This window comes from Quercus suber, unplaced genomic scaffold, assembly GCF_002906115.3.
Source record: "Quercus suber isolate HL8 unplaced genomic scaffold, Cork oak 2.0 scaffold_431, whole genome shotgun sequence".
Classification (NCBI taxonomy): Eukaryota; Viridiplantae; Streptophyta; class Magnoliopsida; order Fagales; family Fagaceae; genus Quercus; species Quercus suber.
In genome coordinates this window covers 610,535-632,659 of record NW_027069882.1, presented here as the reverse complement: position 1 = coordinate 632,659, position 22,125 = coordinate 610,535, and the positions used below count along the sequence as shown (strand labels likewise).

Genomic DNA, 22,125 nt, shown 5'->3' with positions numbered 1-22,125 from the left:
TAGTTTGACCATCAATCCAATAGGACTATAAACCAAAAACTACTATCTCTTCTGTAAGGTTGAATTTAATCAATCATTTTGTTGGTTTTATTCCGTGCCAAATTTGCTTGTAATTCAGTATTTAGAAACCCTATATTTAGGTGGGAATCTTGTAAGGGTAGTGTGTGAGAGAATGTAAAGAATTGCTCAAGATTGTGTAGTGAAGTAGGGACTCGCGACTAGATCTCGCAAGTGGCTCGCGGCTTGCAAGCTGCCAGAAGATGCTCATGTGCCAAGCATGCGGAGAAACTAAAGCGTCATGCCAGCTAGAGCACTATAGGATAAAAAGTCCAGACTGGCCGTTTAGTTACTCGTGGCTCAGTCAAGTTGCGAGGCCAAGCCGCGAGCTAGTTTTGTTTTGGAAAAATGACTCTTCGCATTCCAAACACCCACCACTATATATAGACCCTTATACCCACGAAATGTAGAGAGCTTCCAGAGAGAATTTTAAGAGAGAAACCCTAGAGAAAAACAAGATTGATTCATCTACAATCTTTACATAGAGACTCTTCAAATTCCTCTACTCTCACCCTCTTCATTGTTATATACTTGAGAGGTTCTTACCCAAATCCTTTTCTCATCATAACCACATCTGTGAGAAGGCCATCTGGTGCTTTGGGAAGCAGTTAGGAAGGGACTAACGTTTATTGGTTGATGCTATGAGCTATAGTAGAATCCAGTAAGCTAGAAAAGACAAAGGTTCAGCGTAACCTTGTTGGAGCAAGAAGTTTGGAGGGTTTAGGTACACTGGGTAGATTAGGGCTTGGAGGGTTATTGCTGTTCATGTATCCCAACTTCATTTTCTAGTGAATTATTGACCGCTTGGAGGGCGGTGGAAAGGTTTTATGCTGAGGGCTTCGGTTTCCTCTCCGATAACACATCGCTATGTTGTCCTTGTGTTTGCATTTCTCTTCCCTTAATCTTTGCCATTTAATTTCTACTGTGGATGTGATTTTATTTGGTTTAGATTGTTTATCAATTTTGTTATATGCTTATATTCATTTTTTGCAAATATATTGTTTGATATTAAGCTTGAATTGGTAATTTGTAAATTAGGGGTCTAAACGTTCTTAGTGTTTTATACACTATTTGAACATTCATATTCTAGTGTTTTGATTGTACCAATATTTAAAACTACGGTTACCACAGAAAATTGGTGGATAAAACAGCTGGCATCCTTTTGGTGTTATGTTGGTACTTGGTAGTTGACCAACAAAACTTAAATTTGCGGAAGAATGAAGAGGCTTGATAGTTGAGACTAGAAAATGCAATGCAACCATGCATTTGTAGCACTGCTGAAACCAATAGGCACAAGTAGAAAGCGTTTTATAATGCTATCTTCTCAAAGGCCAGCACCAACCCACGAAAAGCCAACTCAAAGCCATGATGATGATGGTGGATTAAAAGTCTCAGGGTGACCCTGCCCCAATCTGAGAAGACATATTGTGTCCCCTCCTTAGCTAGTAGGAAACAACCTAGCTATTGACTATGATGGCAGTGGCCATTGTATTGTATACGTGAAGCGAAAGCTATTTCTCCTACTCATGACTTTCTTGGCCCATTTCAATGCCTTTTGTGGGTCCATTTGCCGGAAGAGAGACACTATCATGGTCACTGCAGCTTGTTTATGGTTCGTAGAATTGAAATCGGCGTGCATAGAAGATCAAACACTCAATATTAGAAGTTACTACAAAAATGCAAGTGCACTTATTGAAAAGATTACTTTTAGAAATTACAGTCAACGAACATTCATGATTCAACTGTTCATACAAACTAGATTATAAAGTTAAAAAGAAATCAGAAAATTAAATTTGAGATGGCCACTAGTGCCCGTTGGTTCAGCATTTTTGGGGAGAAAAAAGCGCCTCTATGATTTCAAGACGGGATTTTATTTTATTTTTTCATTATTGGGTGTTTGGTAAGATTTCCAAATTGTGCTTTTAAAATTGCAAACACCGCAAAGGCACATGGTTGCCCACGTGTTACCATTTGATTATTTTGCATATTGTTCATATATTACCCTTAGCTCTTTTTTGAATCCCAATTTTACCCAAATTTCTAACAACAAAAAATACAGTCAGAAAAGAGACTCGCTAAGCAGAGTGGTGTAGTTTGAAGTGGCGGCGTAGTTAAGAAGATCATTGGGGATGGAAGGATAGATTGGAGTTGTAAAGGCTGAGGCTTGATTTGTGGGTTTGGTTAAGGTTGTTATGGTGGGGTTTATATGTGAGAGTGAAAGCTAAGGTCTGTAAATATGGTATGGTGAAGCCTATGTATTGGTGGCTTGGTGTTGCAGTACAGCTTCATTTTGGGGCAGAGAGAGAGATGTTGCTGTGTGTGGAGGAGAAGTGAAGACACCAAGCAACGGGGAAGACATGCATTCACGGTTTTTTTTTTTTAAGTGGAAGACATAAATAAATTTTAAATTAGAAAAAATTAAAAGAAAAAAAAATATAGGACTACAGATTATTTTACAACCTTTTTTGCCACAATTGTGATGTGGCGATATGTGAGCAGTTAAGAAAAAATTGTGAGTTTATATGTAAACGATAGGCAACCATCCACAATCTACCACGTCACAATTGTGGTAAAAAAGTTATGAAATAATTTGTGGTTTTAGAACCACTCATTTAAAACATAAGTGTTAATAAAATTTTATTTTGAAAAGATTCATTTGATCAAATTATTGGATTTTAACTTTTAAGATAATAATTTTGTATTATGAAAAATGATAAATTGATATACTTTTTTACAAAATATTTTATTAAGAGCGTCATTTACTATTAACATGAATCATTAATAATAATAATATTATTTATAAGGTAAAGACACATGTATGGATTCTTGAAAAATAAAAGCCTAACACTTTGTGTTTTTTTTTTTTAAAATTTCATACTGCACTTTTTAAAACTATAACTTTTCAACAAATACAGTTTCAAAAAACTGAACCAAACTCACTCTAAGTTAATGTCAAAACTATGAAGATGTTCTATTCTTTACATTCCTTTTTCTTCATTCAAAATTCTTTTCTTCACTAATTCTTTCGAAATATTGCAAGTTTTCACATTAGCTGAAATTTCAAATACCATTCAAAAGGAAAATTGGTGAGAACTTGAATCTGGCGGCCGGGCTTATCAAGCTAAACAAGTTAGGAAAGTAATTAGATAGAAGAGATCATTTTGAAATTGAGTAAAAATGAAAAAACTTGAAATTTACATTTGTTGTGAGATGAGACAGGTCTGCATTGATGTATTAACAGAAATTTCGACTTAGTCTTGAACAAGAAAAGATACTTCAAATACATTTCAGGAGAATTGTGAAAAATGAATGATGCCCAATTGGACAATTTATAAGGCTAAAGAAAAACTTTTGGAATCCACATTTGTTGGAAAAAAAATGTTATCATCATTGCGTAAATGGGATGATGAGTCGATAGTTGGTACTAATAAGGGAATATATAAGCACGCTTCAGGACAAAGGCCATCGATGCCAATGCCGTCATAAATCATATGAACACCACCCTTTTTGATACACAAATCCCAGTACATGACTAACCAAAGATGTATGGCTCTCAGTACGTAACTAACACACCAACTTAAAGAAGATGTTGGCTGCAAAGTTTTTCACTTTATCAACAATGAAGAGTAAGAAACATTTGGTTACAAAACCCTAAGGCACAAAAGACACAGTAGTTTCTTTCAGAGAGAATAAGGCATCAATCACTTTTTGCATATGTTCTCATTGTATTCTCTTATGTAATGACCTTTAAAATAAGCCTTATATAGGTCTAGGGTTGTGAGAAAAGAAACCCTATACAAATACAAAAACATCGGCCAAAAATCAAATTTCAAAATCTGAATTCCCGTAACCTCGATAGATACCTCGATAGCTATCTATCGAGCAGCTGTCGAGCTTTAATGAATTAGCACTTCTTCACTTGTTTCTTGGACAGACTTGCATGGTTTCAATATTAGATTTGAACTCTTATTCTTTAGGGTATTAAACACATCCTAGATCTACCAAAATATAAGTAAAGTGCGTTTTGTCAAAAGATTAGCCAATTACATAAAATATTGACATATGTTCCTAACATGATTCACATATGTCTTAACATATATATAAAATTGACACAATTTACATATGCAATACAATATCATTTTATTTGATTTAAAAACAATTTTATAAGTGGTAAGGGATACAAAGACCAATTTGACAAAAATGTTAATATTAAGGATTAAAATAACCCAAAAAAAAAAAAAAAAAACCTCTAGAGCTAACAAATGATGAGTTTAAAAATATGAATACTTTTCTTAATTTGTGAAATAGCTAACAGCTGGAGGTTTATTCTATTCTGTCTCATTTTACCGCTAGGCTATTTTCTGCAAAAAATTTTACCTTTGGACTATTTTCTGCAAAAGCATTTTACTGTTGGACCATTTCTTACAGTATGTTTTTTAATCATGCTGACATGTCTGTTGTAGGAATTGTTTATGAGTCATTCTTGTCAATCATAACCTAAGTCCAAAGCATAAAATAAAGTGAGTTCTGGATCTTCACTAATAGCCTTTGGGCCGTGCCTTGAGCCCATCGTCAAGTTTCAGTTTAGGGCCTAACCCAACACAAATCTTATTTGTCGAAAGGAAAAACTTTTTGCCCCTGACAACGCCCTCGTAAAAAAAGCAGTTTTATTTGCTGACATTAATGTATGGGTAGAAGAACTACCTACTGATTTAGATGATATATTCCAAACTGATTTAATTAAATAAAATTGCCTTACCTTTTTCTTGGACATGTGGTGTTTACTCAAATTTTTATTTTCTTATTAAAAAAAAAAAAAGATTAAATTCTCTAAGGATATTATATAAAATCCAAGTTTTACATCCTTTCATCCCAACATGCTATATCAACATATCATATATTAAAGAATAGGTACAACCGTACCTAATTCATTATAATACTCATTTGAAAATCTAACTTAATTAAGAGTTTATTGAAATATTATTAGGTGTTATAAGAAGTATTGAGTTTTAAGTAAAAAAACTAACATGATAATCTCTTAATAGATTGTGTAAAACATGGGTTTCATCCCATCCTTATCAAATTCGGACTCTAAAAGAAAACTCACAATTGTTTCAAAAACAACAATCAATTAATTTCAGCACTTTAAAGATTATAATTCTTTTTTTTTTTAACCCTAATAAACTAACATGAATTTAATAATAACTGATAAAGAAATTTTTTTTTTTTTTTTAAAAAGCTCTAAATGCTTAAACTAGTATGAAATTAAATTAAAACTTTATAAGAGTTATATCATAACTAAATTTATGTTGTTTAAGACATCGTAAAGAACATGCTCTTACTCTTTTAGCTAACTTTAAATCATGATAAAAATAATAGTACTCTTAAGAAAGAGACACACTAGGATGAATCTAGATAATTTTCATGTTCATAAAATAGTTCAAAGCTTTAAGACACCAAGAATTAGGCATTAAAAAAATATATATCCATCCACTATGGGTGCTTAATATTGTTTTTATTTTTATATATAGCTTGATAAATGCCAACTTGCTTGTTTAGTTTTTATACATAATTTAAAAATTCTAAAAACCGTGAATATATTAATTAATAATTATTATTTATGAATATAACACTTAAACAAAAACATAATAAAAATAAACATAAACAAGAAAATAATAGTTTCTATTTTATTTTATTGTGAACATTTCATTGTGAACAATTGAATTGTTTAGGCTATTCACACTCCTTTCTCTTTGTTTTTAACATATGAATATTTTTCTCACTATTTATGCAAGAGAAACTTAAGATTAAAAGTTTCTTAGTTCTAAACAATTTTTAATATCTAAAAGTAATCCAACCTTGGTTTTTATGGTAAATGGGTTACAAGTTCATATTATGTATTCATATGTAGATCATAAATTAATGGACTACTTTTGGATAATATTGGGAATCACAATTATGGGATTATTTATAAGTATTTTTATAATATCATATGCAAAATGAAAAACAATATTCATTTCAATATTATTAAAGATTGTAAGTTTAGGGTTGTTGCTTTGATATCTCCTTAGTATTGATCTAGTTTTTCTACATGCATCTTAAACATTCCTATAAATATACAGTGGAAGTATTTCCATTAGAAATGAGAAGTATGAAAAAGTAAAATTAATTAACAAGTGCAGATGATGAACTCGTCAGTACAGCTTCTTGTAAGTATTGTAGAAGACACGCTGCTTTCTAATTTTTGGTTTGGGTGGGAGCCATTAATTATTTATGGTTCTTTCTTTTTTTCTTTTTAAGTTTAATTTCTCGAAACCATAGGAATGTTAGAGAACGCAATTGAACAAACAATTGCTGGAATGAGTCTATGCCATGCAGATGCAATGAATGCGGAATGCCTTGGTTTTCAACAGCCTTTAAGAGGCTTCTCAATATATAGGGTTTTAGTTCTTGGCAATATATTGGTACAATTGAACCAGCTAAACAAGAAAAGGTCTGCGAAGCCCCACCCATGAATGCCACTAGGCAAACCTGCCATATTTTAGGTGTCGCTATGCTTGGACTCACAACCAAGTGGATTAAAAGATGGCCGTTGAAATTAATCAAGGCTGATAGTCCTAAGACCGGCCACGTTAGAAGAACACTAAAGAGTGGCCCAGAAAGGAACCCCATTGCAGCACCTAAATCTTTAAATGAAGCAATTGTGGTAAGGGAGGATTGTGACAAATTGAGAATCTTTTTGACCTTGTTTGAATACAAGGGAAACAACGTTGAAGCACATATTGTTAAAGGAATAAGATATGCATCTTTAAGCTGAAACCACCTTTGTCGAGCATTAAGAATTAGAGGAAACATTTTGTATTTTTTGTTTGGAATAGGTTGCTAGGTCTGTGTAGGCTTGGAAGCTAAGTATAAAACCCCCACCACCATTAGATGACTACTTGGTTGTGTCTCCTAATAAAAATCTGGATTGGCTTGCAACCAATAAAATTTAACAAACTACCCAAAAAGAAAAGAACAAAAAACAGATTTATCATCCCAACCCCCCCCCCCCCCCCCCAAAACACCATTATCATATTACCCAAAAAGAAAAGAACAAAAAACAGATTTATCATCCCAACACCAAACATTCCCCCCCCCCCCCCCCCCCAAACACCATTATCATATTACTTGGTTGGGTCTCCTCTAGTCAATTAAATTTAACAGACATAACAAACTATCAAATCAACCAAGATGAAAAATAGCTTGCTTTAATTTTATGTTAATTTTTTGAACCATACGAATATAACTACTAGAAGAAAGGTAAGTGTAGAAATCTAAACAGAATACTAACCAAATATCGTAGAATCTTGGCCTCGTCTCAAGCAAATTACAATGATTTGGGGATGGATTGGAATTGGTTTTTAGTTTACAGAGAGAGAGAGAGAGAGAGCTCAGTTACTGGATTACAAGGAGAAAGTAAGAGACGGTGCAGAAGATGAAGATGAAGATTACGAGGAAAATAAGAGAAATGTGTGAATGAGAATAAGACATGTAGACAATATTTTCACAAATAATCATAAGTGGTAAGTTATTATTATTATTGGGTATAATGTTATATTGTTATCTTAAAAAAAATTATTACATTTCATAATTTAATTTAATTAATTCTAGTAAAATAATTATAATTTATCTATTTTGCTTTGTATGTTTATGCCTTGCATGTAATAAAGGATATCAAACAACTAATAAATGCCAACTTATTTATTTATTTTTTATACATAATATTTTAAAAGAACGAAAAGGGAAACAATATATATATTTTTATTATTATTATTTATTATTATTATTATTATTAATTATTATGTGAATATAACAATCAAACAAAAATATCATAAAAATAAATATAAACATGAAAATAAATATTTATCTTTATTTGAACCCAAAAACATATGTTATTATTTATTCAAATAGAAGCATAGAAAAATAAGGAAATTTCAATGTCAACAATTGAATTTTTTAGGCTATTCATGCCCTTTTATTCTTTGTTTTAAACAAACAAATCAATTTCAAACTATTTATGGAAGAGGAGTTTAAGCTCAAAGTTTTTAAGCTCTACACCAGTTTCAATATCTAAGGATAATCTAACTTTGTTTTTGTGTGATATTTATCTTATTAGTAGTTTAATTGATTATGCTTTCTAAGTAATTATAATAGTCAAAGCTTGTTTTTAAAGGCCTCCAACATATTTTCAAATGAAAGCTCTCATAAGTAATTCTTGACATTCACTTACACTACGGTCAACTGTTTTTTTATCCCTATAGGTTTTTTTTTTTTTTTTTTGGGTTATTTTAATCCTTAATATTAACATTTTTGTCAAATTGGTCTTTGTATCCCTTACCACTTATAAAATTGTTTTTAAATCAAATAAAATGATATTGTATTGCATATGTAAATTGTGTCAATTTTATATATATGTTAAGACATATGTGAATCATGTTAGGAACATATGTCAATATTTTATGTAATTGGCTAATCTTTTGACAAAACGCACTTTACTTATATTTTGGTAGATCTAGGATGTGTTTAATACCCTAAAGAATAAGAGTTCAAATCTAATATTGAAACCATGCAAGTCTGTCCAAGAAACAAGTGAAGAAGTGCTAATTCATTAAAGCTCGACAGCTGCTCGATAGATAGCTATCGAGGTATCTATCGAGGTTACGGGAATTCAGATTTTGAAATTTGATTTTTGGCCGATGTTTTTGTATTTGTATAGGGTTTCTTTTCTCACAACCCTAGACCTATATAAGGCTTATTTTAAAGGTCATTACATAAGAGAATACAATGAGAACATATGCAAAAAGTGATTGATGTCTTATTCTCTCTGAAAGAAACTACTGTGTCTTTTGTGCCTTAGGGTTTTGTAACCAAATGTTTCTTACTCTTCATTGTTGATAAAGTGAAAAACTTTGCAGCCAACATCTTCTTTAAGTTGGTGTGTTAGTTACGTACTGAGAGCCATACATCTTTGGTTAGTCATGTACTGGGATTTGTGTATCAAAAAGGGTGGTGTTCATATGATTTATGACGGCATTGGCATCGATGGCCTTTGTCCTGAAGCGTGCTTATATATTCCCTTATTAGTACCAACTATCGACTCATCATCCCATTTACGCAATGATGATAACATTTTTTTTCCAACAAATGTGGATTCCAAAAGTTTTTCTTTAGCCTTATAAATTGTCCAATTGGGCATCATTCATTTTTCACAATTCTCCTGAAATGTATTTGAAGTATCTTTTCTTGTTCAAGACTAAGTCGAAATTTCTGTTAATACATCAATGCAGACCTGTCTCATCTCACAACAAATGTAAATTTCAAGTTTTTTCATTTTTACTCAATTTCAAAATGATCTCTTCTATCTAATTACTTTCCTAACTTGTTTAGCTTGATAAGCCCGGCCGCCAGATTCAAGTTCTCACCAATTTTCCTTTTGAATGGTATTTGAAATTTCAGCTAATGTGAAAACTTGCAATATTTCGAAAGAATTAGTGAAGAAAAGAATTTTGAATGAAGAAAAAGGAATGTAAAGAATAGAACATCTTCATAGTTTTGACATTAACTTAGAGTGAGTTTGGTTCAGTTTTTTGAAACTGTATTTGTTGAAAAGTTATAGTTTTAAAAAGTGCAGTATGAAATTTTAAAAAAAAAAAACACAAAGTGTTAGGCTTTTATTTTTCAAGAATCCATACATGTGTCTTTACCTTATAAATAATATTATTATTATTAATGATTCATGTTAATAGTAAATGACGCTCTTAATAAAATATTTTGTAAAAAAGTATATCAATTTATCATTTTTCATAATACAAAATTATTATCTTAAAAGTTAAAATCCAATAATTTGATCAAATGAATCTTTTCAAAATAAAATTTTATTAACACTTATGTTTTAAATGAGTGGTTCTAAAACCACAAATTATTTCATAACTTTTTTACCACAATTGTGACGTGGTAGATTGTGGATGGTTGCCTATCGTTTACATATAAACTCACAATTTTTTCTTAACTGCTCACATATCGCCACATCACAATTGTGGCAAAAAAGGTTGTAAAATAATCTGTAGTCCTATATTTTTTTTTCTTTTAATTTTTTCTAATTTAAAATTTATTTATGTCTTCCACTTAAAAAAAAAAAACCGTGAATGCATGTCTTCCCCGTTGCTTGGTGTCTTCACTTCTCCTCCACACACAGCAACATCTCTCTCTCTGCCCCAAAATGAAGCTGTACTGCAACACCAAGCCACCAATACATAGGCTTCACCATACCATATTTACAGACCTTAGCTTTCACTCTCACATATAAACCCCACCATAACAACCTTAACCAAACCCACAAATCAAGCCTCAGCCTTTACAACTCCAATCTATCCTTCCATCCCCAATGATCTTCTTAACTACGCCGCCACTTCAAACTACACCACTCNATGGGAAAAAACTACTAACAATAATCTGTTAATGTGGGTCACATTAATGCAGACCTGTCTCATCTCACAACTAATGTGAAAACTTGCAATGATTTGAAATAATTTGTGAAGAAAAAAAATTTGAATGGGAAAAAACTACTAACAATAATCTGTTAATGTGGGTCACATTAATGCAGACCTGTCTCATCTCACAACTAATGTGAAAACTTGCAATGATTTGAAATAATTTGTGAAGAAAAAAAATTTGGATGGGAAAAAACTACTAACAATAATGTAAAGCATAAACCGTCTCCATAATTTTGACATTAACTTAGAGGCCACTTCAAATTTGATTTTCTGATTTCTTTTTAAATTTATAATCTAGTTTGTGTGAACTGTTGAATCATGAATGTTAATTGACTATAATTTGTAAAGTGTCCTTTTCAATAAGTGCACTCCCATTTTTTTGGTAACTTATAATATTGATTGTTTGATCTTCTATGCACGCCAATTTCAATTCTATGAACCATAACCAGGTTGTAGCGACCATGATAGTGTCTCTCTTCCGGCAAATGGACCCACAAAAGACATTGAAATGGGCCAAGAAAGTCATGAGTAGGAGAAACAGCTTTTGCTTCACGTATACAATACAATGGCCACTGCCATCAGAGTCAATAGCTAGGTTGTTTGCTACTAGCTAAGGAGGGGACACAATATGTCTTCTCAGATATTGCTTTTGCCCTTGTCCCTCGATTGGGGCAGGGCCACCCTGAGACTTTTAATTCACCATTATGCCTTTGAGTTGGCTTTTCGTGGGTTGGTGCTGGCCTTTGAGAAGAAAGCATTATAAAATGCTTTCTACTCGTGCCAGTTGGATTCAACAGTTCTACACATGCACGGTTGCATTGCATTTTCTAGTCTCAAGTCCCTTCATTCTGGCAACATAGCACCACTCAAAAGGGTGCTAGCTAGGTGTTTTATCCACCACTTTTCTATGGTAACCTTGTGGAGATTCATGGAAGAATCCACCTTGTGGATAATTGGCATGTAAGGAAGACTGCACATAATGGAATATGAAAGTCCATTTTATAATTAAGCTTTTTTTTTTTTTATTCTTTTTATATATAATAGCGTGCAAACTTCACATGCCTTTATTTTTTCATGATTTTGTGATGCTTGATAGGACATATAAGATTTAGCTGTCGATCATACCAATCAACTCTTTTTTTTTTTTTTTTTAAATTTAATTTAATAAAAATGTTATTAGAATTACATGTGCAATAGCAGTAAATGCTAGATTTTTTTTTTTTTTTTTTTCACGATCTCCTCATTTTTCATTTGTATTTAATTTGAAATAACTCATGATTTTGTGGAATTCATATAGCACCACCATGCCAAAGGCTTTGTAGTAGAATTCGCACCTCCCCATACACAAAGTGCTTAGGGGTATTGGGAGAAAGGATTCGAACTGCGAAATTAGCAACATGTTGTAATTATCTCTAAAAAAAAATAACACCACCACAACATTAAGAATCTAAGATTGTCCTTTTAAAAAAAAAAAAAAAAAAAGAATTTAATATCCTTATATAGGCTATAAGCTCACGCTACTAAACCTAGCAGATTGTCTAAATTGAGGATTCGGTTTTTATGGAGTTCATATTATTTGATAGAAAGAGAAAAACAATTATCATCTCCTACGAATCAAATAATAAATTTATATGAAGCATATAGTTTATTATACATTTGCATGATGACCTAAATTTATGGTATATCATTAAAAGCCTCGTGACTCAATTGGTGTTTTTTAAAGAGATGTTCACGATTAGATCTCTCTTTTTCCATTGTAACTATGAAATTATTAACAACAAAACAAACAAACAAAAAATTGAGGTGCATCCTTAAATTTGAAATTTGAAGTAATTTTGATTTTACTCCTTAAAGTTTTAAAAATTAAAATCGAACCCTAATGTTAGTTATCATCGGAAATAACCCCTTTCATCCATATTTGACAGTGAGTTATCCATTAAATGCTGGCACATGTAATTATTGGTCTAAACATATCATGCTCTGTCAATTATTATGGCACATTAATTTAATTTATTCACAAAATTGCATTTTCTAGAACCCAACTTAACCATCAATAGCACCACAAAACCTAATGAAAAAAAAAAAAAAAAAGAGTTGATTGGTATGATCGACAGCTAAATCTTATATGTCCTATCAAGCATCACAAAATCATGAAAAAATAAAGGCATGTGAAGTTTGCACGCTATTATATATAAAAAGAATAAAAAAAAAAAAGCTTAATTATAAAATGGACTTTCATATTCCATTATGTGCAGTCTTCCTTACATGCCAATTATCCACAAGGTGGATTCTTCCATGAATCTCCACAAGGTTACCATAGAAAAGTGGTGGATAAAACACCTAGCTAGCACCCTTTTGAGTGGTGCTATGTTGCCAGAATGAAGGGACTTGAGACTAGAAAATGCAATGCAACCGTGCATGTGTAGAACTGTTGAATCCAACTGGCACGAGTAGAAAGCATTTTATAATGCTTTCTTCTCAAAGGCCAGCACCAACCCACGAAAAGCCAACTCAAAGGCATAATGGTGAATTAAAAGTCTCAGGGTGGCCCTGCCCCAATCGAGGGACAAGGGCAAAAGCAATATCTGAGAAGACATATTGTGTCCCCTCCTTAGCTAGTAGCAAACAACCTAGCTATTGACTCTGATGGCAGTGGCCATTGTATTGTATACGTGAAGCAAAAGCTGTTTCTCCTACTCATGACTTTCTTGGCCCATTTCAATGTCTTTTGTGGGTCCATTTGCCGGAAGAGAGACACTATCATGGTCGCTACAACCTGGTTATGGTTCATAGAATTGAAATTGGCGTGCATAGAAGATCAAACAATCAATATTATAAGTTACCAAAAAAATGGGAGTGCACTTATTGAAAAGGACACTTTACAAATTATAGTCAATTAACATTCATGATTCAACAGTTCACACAAACTAGATTATAAATTTAAAAAGAAATCAGAAAATCAAATTTGAAGTGGCCTCTAAGTTAATGTCAAAATTATGGAGACGGTTTATGCTTTACATTATTGTTAGTAGTTTTTTCCCATCCAAATTTTTTTTCTTCACAAATTATTTCAAATCATTGCAAGTTTTCACATTAGTTGTGAGATGAGACAGGTCTGCATTAATGTGACCCACATTAACAGATTATTGTTAGTAGTTTTTTCCCATCCAAATTTTTTTTCTTCACAAATTATTTCAAATCATTGCAAGTTTTCACATTAGTTGTGAGATGAGACAGGTCTGCATTAATGTGACCCACATTAACAGATTATTGTTAGTAGTTTTTTCCCATTCAAACTTTTTTTCTTCACAAATTATTTCAAATCATTGCAAGTTTTCATATTAGTTGTGAGATGAGACAGGTCTGCATTAATGTGACCCACATTAACAGAAATTTCGAACAAGAAGGTACCGAACACGAACACACTTCAAATACATTCCTTAATAATTGTGAAAAATCAAATCTGGCAGAAAATCAAGGAAGACAAATTGGACAGGGCTAGCAATGAAAAAAAATTTGGGAATCCAGATTTGTTGAATTTAAATGTGTGTTTAGATACCTCTTATTTTACTGAAAATTGAAAACTTTTTGCTGAAAACAATAAAAAAATAATTTCTGGGTTACTGTTTACTGCTAAAAATACTGTAACTTTGCCTTATGGCATGTTTGGATGTTTAAAAAAGAAGGGGGAGTAGAGTAGAGGGAGGGAGAGTAATGCAATTACCTTGTTTGGAAGTTTTTTAAAGAATGAGGAGGAGGGGTTTGGAGGAGTTTGGAGGGGTTTGGACTCCCTCTAGCCCCCTAATTTTAATTCCCCCAAATTGGAAAGATTTGGAGGGGGAGTAGAGTATATAAACTATTGACCAAGTAAATTACCTAATTTACCCTTATTATATTAAATATATATATATATATATATATTTTTTTTTTCAAATTTTAGTTCAATTATTATTTTTTTTTAGTTTTTCTTTTTTGCTTGAAAGACTCCAATATATTGTTAAGTTGCTCAAATTATGGACCAAATTTTATTGGCATAAAAAAAATTCAAAGCGGTCCCAAAATCTTTGAATTTTTTTTAAAAGTAAATAAATAAAAAATAAAAAATTATTATATTTAATTTTTTTTTCATGTGAAGTGGTCCTGGGACCACCCTAATCATAAGGTCACGCCGCCACTGAGTACCAAGGTGTATAATTTACAAGTCGTTGTAATTTTCCCTTAATTTATTATTCTTTTTATTATTATATAAGAAAAATAAATTCCACCGAGGACCAAGGTGTATAATTTACAAGTCGTTGTAATTTTTCCTTAATTTATTATTCTTTTTATTATTATATAAGAAAAGTAAATTGTGATGCTCAAAAAAAAAAAGAAAAGAAAAGTAAATTGTGGAAAACGTATAAAAATATTACGCACAATTTTTTCTATATAAATAAAAAAATGGTAGAAGTAAGTAGTAACCTAACATCACTCTTTTAATTCTAGAGGCAAATAGATGGGTACAGTTCACACACGTTACACGCATGAGCATTATAAAAACAGCTGATGATATCATAGAGTTTCCAAAACCAAACCAAAACAAAACCAACGACTTGACGACTTAGTAGTCATTGTTGGAAGTCTTCAACGGAGCGAAAGAAACTACTTTGCTCCTAGTAGTCGAGGAGTGAGGAGTGGAGGACACGTGTCCTCTTGAGCCTAGCCGGAGAGTCGGAGAGATGGATACGACGCCGTTGATCGACGGCGGTGACTACACGCCGGCGAGGAGCTTGAAGGAGGTGAGGTGGGTGTTTTGGAGAGAGACAGTGAAGGTGTGGAAGATAGCTGGACCCATTGCGTTCAACATTATTTGTCAGTACGGCACCAATTCCATCACCAACATCTTCGTCGGACACATCGGTGCAGTCGAGCTCTCCGGCGTAGCTATCGCTCTCTCTGTCATCGGAACCTTCTCTTTCGGTTTCATGGTCTCTCTCTCTCTCTCTCTCTCTCTCTCTCTCTTTTTGTGTTTGTGGGTCCCAAAAAATAATTATATTTATGTCGGTTCACCAACTACCAGTCTACTGCTACTAAAGATATACAAGGGTGTGTGTGTGTGTGTGTGTGTGTGTGTGTGTGTGTGAGAGAGAGAGAGAGAGAGAGAGAGAGACTGTATGTTTGCTTGTGTGTCCGACGTCGATGTTATTCAATGAAGCTCGATCGTTTTTGTTTTCAGTGTCTTGTCTTTTTTTTTGTGTTTTTAGGTACTCACATGCCCTATCGATAAGATTTAGACTTTTTGGTTTTTGAGACGGGTAGATAGATTGTGGGGAGGGAGATTGCAATGATCAATAGATTTGTCGTTCCGTAAAAAATGTCATCATCACTCTATTGAAACTTAAATCCCAAAACAAGCTGCCCATTACTGAAACTTAAAAGTTATTTGAAAAAGTTAGATTTCGTAGGGTATAGACATACATTAATATTGTGGCTACAGTAAAGTAGCTAAACTTAAAAAATTTTACTTTGAGGTACAGTAGGCTACTATCTATAGCAAAATCCCAAAACAAGCTGCCCATTACTGAAACTTAAAAGTTATTTGAAAAAGTTAGATTTCGTAGGGTATAGACATACATTAATATTGTGGCTACAGTAAAGTAGCTGAACTTAAAAAATTTTACTTTGAGGTACAGTAGGCTACTATCTATAGCAGCCCACTGTAGCTCAAAACTCAAAACAAAAAATAATATTTAATGTAAAGTGTTAAAAAAAAGTATTTTAATGTATTGATGATTGTGGTTGTTAGTTATTGTGTTAGATATATTTTTTTATTGTATTGTTTATATTATTTTAATGTTTTGAATGTTAATATAAAACTTTTACTATTTGCGATAAGATGTATTATAAAGTGAGTTGTTAAAATAAAAAAAATAGCATTTTGAGTTGCTAAAAATTAAATCTTTTTGATTCTTTATTGTGAATGCTCTAAATAGGGTATACATAGCTGCTAACTCTAGGCTAAACCTATACTAGCATGGACATACATTATAGACGGGCTACTTAGGCCGCAACATCTTTAACACAACCCACAATGTTTTTAAGAAGTGCTACTTGGGTTGAGACTTGTGAGTATCTAATAATTTTTCATAACTCACTTATGATTTCCAATTCTAAAAGAAGGAAGAAAGGGGGATTAGAAATAAGAAAAGGAAACTAAAATTTGGTTTAGACTGTTTGAATTTCTAATTTTGACTTGTAAAATCTTGAATTTTATTATTTTATAATGTGTGTAAGTACGTATGTATTACTACTCAATGCCTTGAATTCTTGTGAATCTTTTTTAATTCTTCTGTCCACTTTTTTGTCTTGGGCAACTAGCAAAGGTTTACTGTATTATATAAATCTTTGTATTTTGTATTATATACTTTTCTTAATTTGAGTCCCATAGTGTTTTTTTTTTTTAAGAAAAAGATTTAGGTGGAAACATCACAATTTTTGTGTTTGATTTATGTACCTTTGCAATGTCAATCCTACAAAGCTACTTGTTCATCGATAAGCCTTATGAAAACCATGAAATTTCCATGGTTTGTGCATCATTTAAGCTAAGAAGAGTTGGTCAGTCTCAACTTTTTGTTTTTTGTTCTCATAATTTCTCTACTGAAAAACATATCATAACCATCCAAAGTGGATGAAAGTTGTTTCTCTCATGAGTTACTTCTTTCTAATGGTCAAAGCTTACATTGTTCGCTCTCAGGGCATAGCTTGATTATGCACATTGTATGTTTGTCATGTAATACAATTAGTTCTATGGTAAACATGTAGCACACGCCCTGTATAGATGTCTTATTAGTCAATGTTGATATCTTCATCTACCAATATTTCATATTTGTTTGAACAAATAGAGCCTGAATTTATCATACAAATTTGTAGCTTGGTATGGGGAGTGCACTCGAGACGCTTTGTGGTCAAGCTTTTGGTGCTGGACAAATTCACTTGCTTGGCGTTTACATGCAGCGGTCTTGGATTATCCTATGGGTTACCTGCATCATTCTCTTGCCAATTTACATCTTTGCGGCCCCAGTTCTAAAGCTTCTGGGGCAAGAAGATGATGTAGCTGAAATTGCAGGAAGATTTACTATATTAATTATTCCTCAGTTATTCTCACTTGCCATCAATTTCCCTACGTCGAAATTCCTTCAAGCCCAGAGCAAGGTTAATGTGATGGCCTGGATCGGTTTTGTGGCTGTACTATTACACGTATTACTGCTTTGGCTTTTCATTTATGTATTCGATTGGGGTTTAGCTGGTGCAGCCATAGCATTTGACATCACAAGTTGGGAAATTGCTATAGGTCAGGTTGTCTATGTTGTAGTTTGGTGCAACGAAGGGTGGACTGGGTTGTCCTGGTTGGCATTCAAAGAGATATGGGCCTTTGTTAGGCTCTCCCTTGCATCAGCAGTGATGCTTTGCTTAGAGATCTGGTATTTTATGAGCATAATAATTCTAACTGGTCACCTTGATAATGCAGTGGTTGCTGTTGGTTCCCTATCTATTTGGTAAGATACATATACTTGGGCATAATAATTCTAACTGGTCACCTTGATATTCCTGTTTTCCTTTTGTTGGTTTGGCCTGGACTATTATGTCTCATTTCTATGTTTAATATTCCGAATTTTCCTTTGCTTTTTACTTATTGATTAAATTTTATTTTTCAGCATGAATATCAATGGGTGGGAAGCCATGTTGTTCATTGGAATAAATGCAGCTATAAGGTACCTTTTCACAGCATTTTATGGCAACTGACACTTAAGGTACCAAATTAGACACGGGTGACCTAAAAATAAGTAATTATGATTTAAACTATGACAGTGTATCAAGTATTGTTCGAACACACTCCATGAATTTAAGATTCAATTAAAAAATTTAAAGAATTTTGGCAAATTTATTACAAGAGTTGCTTGAGATGGAAATTGCTGTAGCATAAAGAGCTTTATACTGTGTTGGGTTCTATGGAAACTTTGCACCTTGTAGGATTTGTATATGGCATAATGTGGCCCTGTTTTGATGCACTAGGTTGACAAATTATGTTGCTCACTGCATTTAGTAATTGTTGGTGTGAATATGTGTGTTTGCATGCATCTTGCTACAGTATGTGTTTGCGTTTGGTCTATCCTTGTTGTGTTTTCATTCTTACATACATTATTTTATTGCGTAATTGTCGTTCCCTTTTTAAATTTTTTTGTTACTCTATAGCTAATTTTCTTCTTTCCTGGTGGCAGTGTCCGAGTTTCCAATGAGCTCGGGTTGGGGCATCCAAGAGCTGCCAAATACTCTGTTTATGTGACAGTCTTTCAGTCTCTCCTTATTGGGATCTTTTTCATGGTTGTTATCCTGATAACTAAAGACTATTTTGCTGTCATATTTACAAGCAGTACAGAGTTACAAGTAGCTGTCTCTAAATTAGCAATCCTCCTTGGTGTGACCATGGTTCTTAACAGTGTTCAACCTGTGATTTCAGGTATCATATTATTTGGCTTCTCCTACTTCTATGTTCTATAGTAAACCACTGAATTCCAGCCCTTTTAATATCTATGGAATCATTTTTGTAGGGGTTGCCGTTGGCGGTGGGTGGCAAGCATTGGTGGCTTATATAAACTTGGGTTGTTATTACATTTTCGGGCTTCCATTTGGATACCTTCTTGGTTATAAAGCAAATTTAGGAGTGATGGTAAAACATTTCAATTCCATTTCTACTTTTAAGTTATTTGCATTGAAAAAGCTTTCCTATAAATGCCACAATATAAGCTTTGTCATTGTCTCCAGAAACAGAATAGGGCCTACTATATCTTTTTTACTTTCCATAATAATCTGCAAGTATAAAGTGTAGTCTGTTAGTTGCAATTTGGTTTTATCTTTGCTTATTGGCTATTAAAGGGAATAAAGGCCTGAAAGAGGAAGAAGAAAGAAAACATATTTACTTCCACTGTTTTTGCTCTCCTTCTAGTTTCTTCACTAATCTATTTCGGGATTGTAGGGACTTTGGGCGGGCATGATAAGTGGAACTGCTCTACAAACTTTGCTTCTCTTGATTGTACTCTATAAAACCAACTGGAACAAGGAGGTAAGGGATTTTTTTATTAAAAGCTACACACTAGATTCTTTATAAAGTTATGTTTATGACATGAAGCAGTAGGTGATTGTTTCATTGTACAATATATATATATATATATTAGCATGATGTTTTGAAGCTTTTAATTTACTAAGCCTTGGAAACATTTGGCTGATGATGGATTAAAAATATTTTTATTTAAAAAGAAAAAGAAAATGCACAACCTGATAATTGATTTTACATCTGATATAAATATATGGATCCTTCCTAAACTCTTTCATAGTATGTGTGTATGTTCATATCCCTTCAAATATTGACAACAAGTCACTGTCAGGTGGAACAAACAACTGAACGCATGCGGAAGTGGGGTGGCCAAGACATCAACATCGAGAAGATAACCGATAATGTGTGAACTTGCTTATTAACAAGCTGGATTATTATTACTTCCAAGTTCCAACAATTTTGAAGTCCTTTAAATGGTCCCAAAATAACTAACCCCCTAAGACATTGCATGTTAATGTTGTTCGGGGTGTTACATTTAGTTTTTGCATTGTAGTACTCCAGTTTTCATATTGGCCACAATTTTGAGGCTGGAGTTAGCAGCATCTGCATAATTGGAGATGCATGTTGCAGATCTTTGATTTAAAGAGTCCTGCTATCTCTGAAACTAGCTAGATCCAGTTTGAATGTATGCATTGTAAGCTTAGCTGACATTATTGAAGATGGTTAAGATTATTTATTTCCCATTCTGTCTCAATGTTTACATTTTCCTTTTTTAACAAAAAAGGCTATAACTTAATAAGTAAATTTTTTTACTTCTAGTTTTAGAGGTTCCTTTTTCTGTATGCAATGTTGTGATTGTAAGGTAGATTTCATTTGAATAGTTGCGAATTTTCTTTCTGTTTTAGGGACTTAATGTCATCAGCCAGTTTGTTCAAAAGTTCAATGTCTCGTCTGCTTTGCACATTCTATATGATACAAATGCATATTCCAGCGAGTAGTTTGACATTTTAATTCTATGACTTCCGGATCTTGAGAAATATTTTCTTAGTGGATATATGAAAACTCTGCATGAGTTTGTGTATGGATCGTGTTATATTGGGTTGAGTTTAGGGTATTTTCCAACCCAATTTGACTTCATCCAATTGAGAAATCTTCAATTCAACCTGATATTAGCACTAAAAAGCAAAAACCAAGCCAACCCAATTGGTAGGTTGGATCATCGGGCTATTTTCTTAAACCCATTTGAGACCATCTTGCAATCAAATTATTACAATTTACATAAAGCCTAATTCTCCAATTCCAGTAAAATTAAGTCTCAATAATCAAAATAAATTAAACTAACACATTTAAAATAAACCCATGATCTAAAATAAATCGAACTAAGAAACTTAAATTACACACACATATCTATATTAATCTATTAATATTGTGCTTTGGATAGGGTTACTTGGATTAAAAATTTTGACAACCCTAACCTAATCCAATTACCCAAATTTCAAATTAACTTAGAACTCAATTCAACTTATCAACCCTTGAAAAACCAATCCAAAATGTTGGGTTGGATTAGGTTGTGTCCGGCAAATCATTATGTTTAATGTACACCCCTAAATTAATTTCATTTCTTGGATATAAGTATTGTAATTTTATAAAATATATATGCAAAGGACAACCCTCCCCCCTCTCTCATTCATTTACGGTGTGGTTAAAAGTCAAATTGCCTATATTAACTTATGCTCCATTAAACATGGTGTGATTTTCTAGTTATGGAAAGATGTGTTGTGAATTGATAACTGTGATGATACATGTAAAATGCACACCAATTAATTAATGAACATGAATATTCACAAATTTAAAAATTTTATCAAAGGGATTTATTTTAAAAGGAATTAATTTCTACTAGCCATTTTTAAGTGAAGCAATTTAAAAATTAATGAGATATTTAATCAATTATAGACATTATGTTTGAATGGAGGGAGAAAAGTTGTGATGTAAGATCTTAGAATGAGGACTGAGAAGGCATGTGTTTTGGTTTTTCCATTCCTGTCCAACATTTGAGGAAAATGAAGGAACTACATATTGAAGGTGGATATTTTATAAAAAGTCAAATAAATACTAAGATAGAAAAGCTTCACACAATCAACACCTGGGTCAGGATGGCCGAGTGGTCTAAGGCGCCAGACTCAAGTTCTGGTCCTCTAACGAGGGCGTGGGTTCAAATCCCACTTCTGACAATTTTTTCTTCTTATTTTTATTTTATTTTTTCCCCAGCCCTTCTTTTTCTACCCTTTACTAATCCTGTGGCAAAGAACATGCCACTAATTCTGGGAAAATTGCCATTGGATGGAAATTGGATTCAAGTATAATGAAGGTCTTTTCTTTGATTAAATTATCTTGGTAAATCAAAGCTCAATCCTATAGAAGATTTTTTTTTTTTTTTTTTTT

The 22,125-nt window shown here is 32.7% G+C and overlaps 1 protein-coding gene and 1 non-coding gene across 2 annotated transcripts; both read left to right on the top strand.

Annotated features, from left to right (window-relative positions):
• The first annotated feature begins 15,066 nt into the window (after window positions 1–15,066).
• Window positions 15,067–20,426, top strand: LOC111990236 (protein DETOXIFICATION 35). The gene is made up of 7 exons (XM_024022026.2): window positions 15,067–15,559; window positions 17,502–18,127; window positions 18,287–18,343; window positions 18,851–19,089; window positions 19,181–19,299; window positions 19,606–19,692; window positions 20,015–20,426. Exons 1-7 carry the CDS (start codon window positions 15,311–15,313, stop codon window positions 20,090–20,092), a joined length of 1,455 nt encoding a protein of 484 aa, XP_023877794.1. The 5' UTR covers window positions 15,067–15,310; the 3' UTR covers window positions 20,093–20,426.
• Window positions 20,427–21,830: 1,404 nt separating this feature from the next.
• On the top strand, window positions 21,831–21,914 carry TRNAL-CAA (transfer RNA leucine (anticodon CAA)). The gene has a single exon. It is a non-coding gene; the product is annotated as a tRNA-Leu (tRNA).
• Window positions 21,915–22,125: the final 211 nt, after the last annotated feature.

Excerpts from the sequence above, each read along its gene's own strand:
- LOC111990236 (XM_024022026.2), top strand. The coding sequence starts at position 15,311 with ATGGATACGACGCCGTTGATCGACGGCGGTGACTACACGCCGGCGAGG. Across the intron at positions 18,128-18,286 it reads GTTGGTTCCCTATCTATTTG|CATGAATATCAATGGGTGGG; the intron begins GTAAGATACATA and ends TTTATTTTTCAG. Across the intron at positions 19,693-20,014 it reads AAACCAACTGGAACAAGGAG|GTGGAACAAACAACTGAACG; the intron begins GTAAGGGATTTT and ends AGTCACTGTCAG.